The sequence below is a fragment of the Mus caroli genome, unplaced genomic scaffold, assembly GCF_978045245.1.
Source record: "Mus caroli unplaced genomic scaffold, Mus_caroli_1 scaffold_5, whole genome shotgun sequence".
Classification (NCBI taxonomy): Eukaryota; Metazoa; Chordata; class Mammalia; order Rodentia; family Muridae; genus Mus; species Mus caroli.
Window position 1 is genome coordinate 35,914,794 of NW_028227260.1, and position 11,492 is coordinate 35,926,285.

Genomic DNA, 11,492 nt, shown 5'->3' on the forward strand with positions numbered 1-11,492 from the left:
TTGGGACCCTCAAAGTGAAATCTGTGGGGCACTGTTAAACCGGACTTTCAAAACAACTAAGAACTTGGAGAAAAACTCTCTGAACATTTACATATGCACTCAGGAACATGCTGACCTTGGAAATTGTCATGAGCTCCAAATTCTGGAACAAATTCCTCCAGCATTTGTAACAATTTGTGATACCACTCTTTGGTGCCACAATCTAGCAAATCCCTCCTCTTTGAAAGACAGTTTTGACTTTTGCCGAACATAAAAGAATCACAGTTCTTGACCAACAGGATGGAGGCTACAAATCTTCCAGCCTTGTACATTTAAGCGATAAAAGAACCTATCTTTTTAAAGCTTGAAATATATTTTCAAACTTTCTTCGGTGTTGTGCATCCTGGGATTACAGTTCTAAGAAGCATCCAGTAAATGCAATTCTTTGCTCTTGAGTCGGATGATTTTACCTGTCGGCAAGGAATTCTATTGAAGAAGAGCGTCTAGTTTGTACGGCCTGTTGCAATACGGAATCATAGACTAGGTAGGTGATAAACAGAAATATTGCTAACTGGTGGTTTTCATGTTTGATCTTGTAGTTCTTCGCTTTATTTGTTTGATAATTATTTTTCAAAGTGTCCAGTTAAATTGTGCTGTTTGCTGTTTCTCCAATTTTTTTTTTAACTTTTTAACTGTGTCTATTTGGGTGTTTTGATTCATTATTTCTTTTATCATTCTAGATCCTTAATTTCCATCCTTTGTTTATTTGGCCACGTTTTCCAAAGTGCCTAGCAATTATTTTCTGGTCCTTATTCTTACTCTTCCCTAGAAGTTTTGTGTTTCAAAGACCAGTTTGACTCATCATGTTCCTTATTTCATGCATCTATCTATCTATCTATCTATCTATCTATCTATCTATCTATCTATCTATCTATCTATCTAAGGAATGGAATGTCTTTATTTATTTTGAATCCTAACAAAGTGCATTAAACATTTGCCACTGCCTGTCGGAGCAGGCTATTTTTTTTTCAATCTGTTTTCTAAACACATATATTGACATTTTCTTTGTTTACATTTCAAATTTTATCCCATTTCCTAGTTTCCCCTCCGAATATACCCTATTCCCTCCGCATCCCCCTCCTCCCCAACCCATCCACTCCCATTTTTCGTCCTCACATTCCCATATACTGGGGCATAGAACTTCACAGAACCAAGGCCCTCTCCTCCCATTGCTTTGCTACATATGCATCTAGATCCACGAGCTCTGGGGGTACTGGATAGTTCATATTAATGTTCCTTCTATGGGGCTTCAGTCCTCTTCAGCTCCCTGGGTATTTCTCTGGCTCTTTCACTGGGGACCTTGTGCTCCGTCCAATGGATAACTGTGAACATCCACTTCTGTATTTGCCAGGCACTGACAGAGCCTCTCGGGAGACAGATATATCAGGCTCCTGTCAGCAGGCCCTTGTTGGCATCTGCCTACTGTCTGTTTTTGGTGGTTGTTTATGGGATGGATCCCCAAGTGGAGCAGTCTCTGGATGGTCGTTCCTTCAGGCTCTGCTCCGAACTTTGTCTCTGTAAAATGGATATTTTGTTCCCCCTTCTAAAGAGGACTCTGAGCTTCTGGGTTAATATCCACATATCAGTGAGTGCATATCATGGTTTTTTTTGTTTTTTGTTTTTTTGTTGTTTTTGTGTGTGATTGGGTTACATCACTCAAGATCATATCCTCCAGATCCATCCATTTGCCTAAGAATTTCATGAATTCATTGTTTTTAATTGCTGAGTAGTACTCCATTGTGTAAATGTACAACATTTTCTGTATCCATTCCTCTGTTGAGGGGCATCTGGGTTCTTTCCAGCTTCTGGCTATTATAAATAGGGCTGCTATGAACATAGTGGAGCATGTGTCCGTATTACATGGTGGAACATCTTCTGGGTATATGACTAAGAGTGGTATTGCAGGATCCTCTGGTAGTACTATGTCCAATTTTCTGAGAAACCGCCAGACTGATTTCCAGAGTGGTTGTACAAGCTTGCAATCCCACCAACAATGGAGGAGTGTTCCTCTTTCTCCACATCCTCGACAGCATCTGCTGTCACCTGAGTTTTTGATCTTAGCCATTCTGACTGTTGTGAGGTGGAATCTCAGGGTTGTTTTGATTTGCATTTCCCTGATGATTAAGGATGTTGAACATTGTTTAGGTGCTTCTTAGCAATTCAGTAAACCTCAGTTGAGAATTCTTTGTTTAGCTCTGCACCCCATTTTTTTAATAGCGTTATTTAGTTATCTGGAGTTCACCTTCTTGAGTTCTTTATATATATTGGATATTAGCACTCTATCGAATTTAGGTTAGGGTAAAGATCTTTTCCCAACCTGTTGGTGGCCTTTTTGCCTTATTGATAGTGTCCTTTGCCTTACAGAAGCTTTGCAGTTTTATGAGGTCCAATTTGTCGATTTTTGTTTTTATGGCACAAGCCACTGGTGTTCTGTTCAGGAATCTTTCCCCTGTGCCCATATGTTCGAGGCTCTTCCCTACTTTCTCCTCTATAAGTTTCAGTGTCTCTGGTGTTATGTACACTTCTTTGATCCACTTAGTTTTGAGTTTTGTGCAAGGAGAAGAGAAGAGATCAATTTGCTTTCTTTACATGCTACCTGCCAGTTGAGCCAGCAAAATTTGTTGAAAATGCTGTCTTCTTTCCACTGCATGGTTTTAGCTACTTAGTCAAAGATCAAGTGAAAATAGGTGTGTGGGATCAGGTCTGGGTCTTCAATTCTATTCCATTGATCTACCTGTCTGTCATTGTACCAATACCATGCAGTTTTTATCAAAATTGCTCTGTACTACAGCTTGAGGTCCAGGATTGTGATTCAATCAGAGGTAATTTTATTGTTGTGAATGGTTTTTGCTATCCTAGGATTTTTGTTATTCCAGATGAATTTGCCAATTGCCCTTTCTAACTCTGAAGAACTGAGTTGGAGTTTTGATGGGGATAGCATTGATTCTGCAGACTGCTTTCAGCAGGATAGCCATTTTTACTATATTAATCCTGCCAATCCATGAGCATGAGAGATCTCTCCACCTGCTAAGATCTTCATTGATTTTTTCTTCAGAGACTTGAAATTCTTGTCATACAGACATTTTACTTCCTTAGAGTCACACAAAGGTGTTTTATATTACTTGTGACTATTTAGAAGGTGTTATTGCCCTAATTTCTTTCTCAACCTGTTTATCCTTTGTGCAGAGAAAGGCCACTGAGTTGTTTGAGTTAATTTTATATCCAGCAACTGTACTGAAGCTGTTTATCAGGTTTAGGAGTTCTCTGGTGGAATTTTTAGGGTCACTTATACATACTATCATATCATCTGCAAATAATGATATTTTGACTTCTTCCTTTCCAATTTGTATTCCTTTGATCTCCTTTTGTTTTCTAATTGCTCTGGCTAGACTTCAAGTACTATATTGAATAGGTAGGGAGAAAGTGGGCAGCTTTGTCTAGTCCCTGATTTTAGTGGGATTGCTTCCAGTTTCTCACCATTTACTTTGGCTACTGTTGCTGTATATTGCTTTTATTATGTTTAGGTATGGGCCTTGAATTCCTCATCTTTCCAGGACTTTTATGTGAATGGGTGTTGGACTTTGTGGATTGCTTTCTCAGCATCTAATGAGATGATCATGTGGTTTTTGTCTTTGAATTTGTTTATATAGTGGATTACATTGATGGATTTTTGTATATTGAACCATTCTTGCATCCCTGGGATAGAGCCTACGTGATCATGTTGGATGATTGTTGTGATGTGTTCTTGTTTTTGGTTAGTGAGAATTTTATTGAGTGTTTTTCCATCAATATTCATAAGGGAAACCAGTCTGAAGTTCTCTTTCTTTATTGTGTCTTTGTATGGTTTAGGTATCAGAGTAATTGTAGCATCATAGAATGAATTGTATAGAGTACCTTATGCTTCTATTTTGTGGAATAGTTTGAGGAGTATTGGAATTAGGTCTTCTTTGAAGGTCTGATAGAACTCTGCACTAAACCTATATGGTCCTGAGCTTTTTGGCTTTTATTTTTTTTTTGGTGGGAGACTATTAATAACTGTTTCTATTTCTTTAGGGGATATGGGACTGTTTAGATCATTAATCTGATCCTGATTTAGCTTTGGTACCTGGTATTTGTCTAGAAAATTGTCCATTTCATCCAGGTTTTTCAGTTTTCTTGAGTATAGACATTTGTAGTGGAATACGAAGAATTTTTGGATTTCCTCATATTCTGTTGTTATATCTCCATTTTCATTCCTGAGTTTGTTAATTAGGATACTGTCCTTGTGGCCTCTAGTTAGTCTGGCTAGGGGTTTATCTATCTTGTTGATTTTCTCAAAGAACTAGCTCCTGGTTTGGTCGATTCTTTGTATAGTTCTTTTTGTTTCTAGTCGTTTGATTTCAGCCATGAGTTTGATTATTTCCTGCCATATACTCCTCTTTGGTGAATTTTCTTCCTTTTGTTCTAGAACTTTTAGGTGTGCTGTCAAGCTGTTAGTGTATGCTCGCTCTAGCTTCTTTTTGGAGGCACTTAGAGCTATGAATGTTCCTTTTAGGACTACTTTCTTTGTGTCCCATAAGTTTGGGTATGTTGTGACTTCATTTTCATTAAACTCTAAAAAGTCTTTAATCTCATTCTTTATTTCTTCCTTGACCAAGTTATCAATGAGTAGAGTGTTGTTCAGCATCCAGGTGAATGTTGGCTTTCTATGATTTATGTTGTTATTGAAGATCAGCCTTAGTTCGTGGTGATCTGAATAGATGCATGGGATAATTTTAATATTTTTGTATCTGTTGAGGCCTGTTTTGTCACCAACTATATAGTCAGTTTTTGAGAAGGAACCATGAGGTGCTAAGAAAATGGTATATCCTTTTGTTTTAAATTGAAATGTTCTATAGATATCTGTTAAACCCATTTGTTTCATAATTTCTGTTAGTTTCCCTATGTCTCTGTTTAATTCCAGTTTCCAGGATCTGTCTTTTGATGAGTGTGTGGTGTTCATATCTCCCACTATTATTTTGTGAGATGTAATGTGTGCTTTGAGTTTTAGCAAAGTTTCTTTTATAAATGTGGATACCCTTGCATTTGGAGTATAGATGTTCAGAATTGAGAGCTCATCTTGGTAGATTTTTCCTTTAACCAGTATGAAATATCCTTCCTTATCTTTTATGATAACTGCTACTTGAAAGTTGCTTTTATTTGATTTTAGAATGGATACTCCAACTTGTTCCTTTGGACCATTTGCTTGGAAAATTGTTTTCCAGTCTTTTACTCTAAGAGGTGTGTTTCTTGTATGCAGCAAAAAGTTGCTTCCTGTTTATGTAACCAGTCTCTTATAAGGTCTATGTCCTTTTATTGGGGAATCGAGTCCATTAAGAAAAAAGGAAAAGTCATTATTAAGGAAAAGTCATTTTTGCTTCTTGTTATTTTTGTTGTTAGAGTTAGAATTCTGTTCATGTGGCTATCTTCTTTAGGTTTGTTGAAAGATTGCTTTCTTGTTTTTTTTCTGGAGCTTAGTTTTCCTCATTGTGCTGAAGTTTTCCCTTTACTATCCTTTGAAGGGCTGGATTTTTGGAAAGATATTGTGTAAATTTGGTTTTGTCATGGAATACTCTGGTTTCTCCATCTATAGTAGTTGAGAGTTTTGCTGGGTATAGTAGCCTGTGATGGCATTTGTGTTCTCTTAGGGTCTGTATGACATCTGTCCAGGATCTTCTGGCTTTCATCGTCTGTGAGGAGAAGTCAGGTATAATTCTGTTCAGTCTACCTTTATATGTTACTTGACCTTTTTCCCTTACAGCTTTTAATATCCTTTTCTGGTTTTCTGCATTAAGTGTTTTGATTATTATGTGACAGGAGGAATTTCTTTTTTGGTCCAAACTATTTGGAGTTCATGGGCATCTCTTTCCTTATGTTGGGGAGTTTTCTTCTATAATTTTGTTGAAGATATTTACTGGTCCTTTAAATTGGAAATCTTCCTTCTCGTCTATACCTATTATCCTTAGGTTTGGTCTTCTCATTGAGTCCTGGATTTCCTGAATGTTTTGTTTTAGGATCTCTTTGCATTTCACATATTCTTTGATAGTTGTGTCAATGTTTTCTATGGTATCTTCTGCACCAGAAATTCTCTCTTCTATCTTTTGTATTCTGTTTGTTATGCTTGCGTCCTTGGCTCCTGACTTCTTTTCTAGGTTTTCTATTTTCAGAGTGGTATGGTATCCCTTTGTGATTTCTTTACTGTTTCCACTTCTATTTTTAGATCCTGTATGGTTTTGTTCAATTCTTTCACCTGGTCGCATGTGTTCTTCTGTATTTCCTTAAGGGAGTTATTTATTTCCTTCTTAAAGTCCCCCATCGTGATCAGGAGAAGTGACTTTAGATCCATATCTTGCTTTTCTGCTGTGATGATGTATCCAGGACTTGCTAAGGTGGGAGAGTTTGGTTCTGATGATTCCAAGTAGCCTTTGTTTCTGTTGCTTTTGTTTTTATGCTTGCCTCCTGACATCTGATTATCTCAAGTGCTTGCTGCCCTCAATATATCTGATTGGATCCTGTTCTTCCTGTAATCCCATTTTATTCAGGACTCTTCAGAGTACAGCTTTCTCTGTGATCCTGTGATTCCGGGATCCTGTGAACCTGAGATTCTGGTGTGTCAGAGTTTTGGGCAGTCAGGCTTCCTCTGAGACCCTGAGATCCTGGTATGACCAAGCTCCTATTATCCTGTAATCGTGTAATCCTAAAATCCTGGGTGTGTTACAGCGCCTGAAAGTGGTGTCTCCTCTGGGGACTTGTGGGGTTGTATGCTGTGTTTCAAACCGATGTATACCATCACTGACCAGAAGGGAACACAAGCTGCTGGTCAGACAGGGCTCCTGTGTTGCTGCTTCTGCTGTCACAGGCCTCTCACAAATGTTTTGGAACAGATGTTGTGTTCCACTCACCAGTGATCCTAGAATCCTGGTCATGCTAGGGAGCCTTTTAAGTGGAGAGTCCTCTGGGGACCGTGGGACCATCTGCATGTATTTATTTCTTAACAAATTTACATTGTGATACTACCTTAAAGACACAGTATTCATAATTTGTATTTATTTTGGATGTAATCTTTCTAACTGTTGTATTAGATCAACTTGAATTCCTACATCATCACTTTTTATGTATAAATTTTGAAATTTTGATCTGTCTTCACCTGCCAGAAAGTATGGTTATGATGATGTTCTGGGGTTTCATTTTGTCTCTTTTAATTACAGTTACTTTTAATGGTCTAGTACTTTTGTTTGCTTCCCTAAAAGTGAACATATAACTTTTGTGTATATTTATATTTCTACTTCTTGTTGTTTTATATTCTTTATAGAGTAAATATTAGCAGGTAGGTAGCTATATAATATTGTCTTCTAACCTACTTCTGATTTCAAATGTTATTTTAACATATGTTAACTATAATTTAAATACTCATCAATATCTATCCTGTGACAATAGCAGAGATCTCTAGAAGCCATGGTCTGAGTCATATATTTACTGTATAGTTTTCTGCATTGTTATCACTGGTTCAAAACTGAACATTTTTGTCATCCTGTTACAGGCTTGTGAAGATGGACCACAAGGACCCAGCCACCCTGTTAGATCTTGCTATACATAGTCTACTCAAGAATGAGCCTATAATAATCCAATCACTTGAGGAGATCCCAAGAGAACTTTTCATTCCACTGTTCACTGCTGCCTTCTTTGGTGGGCATAAGAAGACACTGACAGCAATAGTGAAGGCTTGGCCTTTTTTCTGTCTCCACATTGGAAAATTAAGATCACATGAAACACACTGTGCACTCTTGAAAGCCATGATTGATGGTCTTCAGGTTCTTCCTGTCCTAAACTCTGCTTCTAGGTAAGATTGTCTATAATGGTAATGTGGTAAAACAGCCACAGGTTAGTCTTCTTGCTGTGACAGCAGAGAAATAAGATATACCAGAGAGAGTTAATGGTGAATGCTGACAGTGAATGGGAGGTGGTGGTGGTGTTTGATCTAACTGTTAAGATTTGGTTTTAGTTTTGATTTTTTTCTTTTATTGAAAATAGATTTTTATATACTGTATCCTTATATGGTTTCCCCTCCCTCTAGTCCTTCTAGTCTCTCTCCATTTCCTTTCTCACATTTCTGTCTCTTCTTAGAAAACAAACAGAGTTCTACTGGAAAATAAAATATATGTAACAAATCAGAATAGGACAAAACAAGCAAAGAGAAGGAAAAAAGCCCAAGAGAAGTCACACAAAAAAATTAAAAAGCAGAGACCCACTCTGTTGCCCACAAAGCTAGAAGCCATAATGCATATGCACAGAACCTGTAGGATAAAAAGAGATAAGACATTGAATATATAAATAAAATTTAAAAATAGAAATAAAAAAGAAAGACCTGACACAAAATTATGAGACAACGAACCCCCAAAGGTGCCACTGAGTTGTTTTTCTATCAGCCAACTACTGCTGAGCATGCAGCCTACCATTAAGAGGAGTTTTCCCACTGTGACTCCATTGGAAGAAACTCAATTTCAATTTGTAAATGGTTATCAACTGGAGTTAATGCTGGAATTAGGGATAGGGGCATGTGTGTTCAGTTCTCCTTTCAGCTCTAGGGCCCCATCTGGTGCAGATCTGCAGGCCCTGTTTACACTTCCTAAGTCTCTGGGTTCAAATGTGCAATGATACTGTTGCTGTAGAGAGTCTTATTTCCTTGGCATCCTCCAGCCCCTTTGGCTCTTACACTCCTTCTGCTTTCTCATGTGAAGTTATTCAAAAGAATCCAGTGTCTTAGAGAGGTTGTAATTTGTAGAAGATCTGAGTGAGGATACTAATGATTGATTTGCATGATGAATATGTAACATAGAAGAAAAAAGAACTGAAGCAGATTAGCATTAGTGTAGAATACAGATCAGAAAATGCTGTATGTTGTATTTTCATAGGAAATGCTACTATTTGCTGTATGGAATGAAGAACAAGAGGCTTTTCCCCTATATGTCATCATTAATGCTATTTGTTATATTAAAATATGCTATCTCTCATACGTGTTATCTCCTCTTTCCCCAACAGAGGCTCCAAACTGAAGGTCCTAGATTTGAGACAGGATGCTGACTGCAGGACCACATGTTTTCAAATCAGGACAAAATCTTTCTGTTTTCACTCTTGTTCTTACTCTCAAACCTCTTCCCACAGAAGAAGAGAGCATAGCACTGTAAATTTAGGATCTGAGATTCAGTTGTCCAGATATCCTACTGAATTACTAGTGGGCCTTTCCCTTAACAGCAACTTGAGAACAAGGACATTTTTGTCTTTCCTTCTAAGTAAAGTTGAACAGAGCTCAGGGTCCTTACATCTCTGCTGTCGTGATTTGCAAATTTATAAACTGTCTGACTATAACAATACCTTGAAACTCCTGAATCTGTTATGTACTGATCACCTGGCAATTGATAAGGCTTCCCTGAATGATATCAACACCCTTTTGTCTCAGATGGTCCACTTAGATAGTCTTAGTTTGTCTAAAATCACCCTCACATCTCTGACTGGAAAAATATTCAAAAGTTTTCTCACCCAACTTGAGCGAATGGACAACCTTCAAGAGCTAAACTTGTCTTTCTTCTGCCTAACAAATCGTCTACACAGATTGCTCAGGTAAGAGTTTGAGGGGAGGTGCCAGGTTTCCTGGACACTATGTTGTTCAGAAAAGAAAGAAATTATTCTATAGCATTCAAAAGCCATGTTGGAATCTGTTGTGATAAGCATGTCAGCAGTATCACTACTGGAAATTTGAAACTGTCCAGCTGAGCACTTTATTTAGAATAAACGAAAAGGTAGGTTTATAAAAATAAGTTGATACAACATTCATTTATGCAGACAACCACACACACACAATACAGGGCCCAAATTAGATTAATGAAAAAGACATAGCCTTTCTACAGCTATCCAGAGATGAACTGGAAGCATACTGGTGGAAGAAGTTAGAGATTTCATTCTGTCATGCTTACAGATATGCTCATCAAATGATCTCCATAGTTCATAATGTCAGATCATTTTTGTTCATGTGTTATGCTCAAGAATTAGGTCCAGAATCATGTGATTTGGGGACATGAGTTTGGCTGTTATTCCTGATCCCATTCCACCAAATAGTGGAATTTGTTCCCCATGGACTATAAGTACCAAGTAGGTTAATATTTTTCATTTACTATTTCAAAGAACTGAGCATAACACTATCTTGTACATATTCTGAAGATTACCAATCTGTGTCTAAGAGTGGGAAAGTACATTTCTTAAAGCCATAAACCTATCGAGTTAAACCCACATTGTTAGTGGCTTCAGCAATATATGTGCAAAGCAGTTTGTTCTAGATTCATAGATTCATCAATTCCTTACTCTTCAGCAGGGCTTCTTTGTTTTCTCCCTACAGAGTCCTGCCACGTAATTTGAATTACTTGGATCTGCCTTTCTGTGAGCTTTCTTACAGAGACTTCCGATTTCTGTCCCAGTGTCCTCAGGTTGCCCACCTTAAGCGGCTGAATCTCAGTAACAATCCAATATCGTGGGAAGATTGTGAGCCTTTACAAACACTCATGGAGAATGTCTCTGGTACCCTACAGTATCTAGAGATAAATCATTGTCTTATAACAGATTCTACAATATTTTCTCTTATCCAGGCCCTCAGCCACTGTTCCCACCTCCGTGTGCTTAGTTTTGCTTCTAACCCCATTACAATGTCCATGCTCATAAGAATCCTGCAAAACTTACTACCACTAATGGAGCTGAAATATGTAATTTACCCTATCCCTGTGCATTGCTATGAACGGTGGTATTTTCAGGGTATTTTAGACCGACAAAAGCTTGCTGTTGTGCAGGCACAACTGAAGGCGATGCTACAGGCAGCACAGCGAAGTGACATGAACTGGATCACATTTTCAGAGTGAATTTCACAGCTCAACCAATTGTCAACATTGATATGTGCCATTTAAGAACTCAGTGTTCTTTCATGAATTCTGTAGATTTCATATATAAGATTATTTTTTTGTAGGAGCTGTAGTCAGGAAATACAGATATGTAACTGACCTTTATAAAGAACCTTAACTAAAAATGGAAAAGTTGAGAGTTCCTTTGAGTCATTTGTCCATTGTCATTAATGGTCTTACTGACCAATATGATATGGATCAGCAAGTCATGATAACTTATAGCCCTTTCCTCACTGAGATTTATTTGTAGGAGTTTGACACCAACAGGGTAAATATAAATTTCCCTGAATGAATTTGGGAAGACCAGGTGATTAATGAAGCCAATATTTTTATCCATTAAGTTTTATTAAACTTTCACATTTAAGGCTGTCTTTAGTTTCTTGTTGAAAACCTTCTATATTTAACAGTGTATAAAAGAATTTATAGCCACTACCCATTGATGTCTTCAATTATAAGTGGCTACCTCCTCTTCTTTCCTCAGACTGCAGTGCC

The 11,492-nt window shown here is 37.6% G+C and overlaps 1 protein-coding gene across 1 annotated transcript; it reads left to right on the forward strand.

Moving 5' to 3' along the window:
• The first annotated feature begins 473 nt into the window (after positions 1 to 473).
• LOC110287280 (melanoma antigen preferentially expressed in tumors-like) lies at positions 474 to 10,961 on the forward strand. Its single transcript, XM_021153936.1, has 4 exons — positions 474 to 523; positions 7,598 to 7,897; positions 9,097 to 9,675; positions 10,448 to 10,961. The coding sequence occupies exons 2-4, from the start codon at positions 7,608 to 7,610 to the stop codon at positions 10,959 to 10,961; spliced, it is 1,383 nt and encodes a 460-aa protein (XP_021009595.1). The 5' UTR covers positions 474 to 523; positions 7,598 to 7,607.
• Positions 10,962 to 11,492: the final 531 nt, after the last annotated feature.

Bases quoted from the DNA above. Each gene is read 5' to 3' on its own strand.
- LOC110287280 (XM_021153936.1), top strand. From the start codon at position 7,608: ATGGACCACAAGGACCCAGCCACCCTGTTAGATCTTGCTATACATAGT. The intron at 7,898-9,096 runs GTAAGATTGTCT...TTTCCCCAACAG, and splicing joins GTCCTAAACTCTGCTTCTAG to AGGCTCCAAACTGAAGGTCC. The intron at 9,676-10,447 runs GTAAGAGTTTGA...TTCTCCCTACAG, and splicing joins CGTCTACACAGATTGCTCAG to AGTCCTGCCACGTAATTTGA.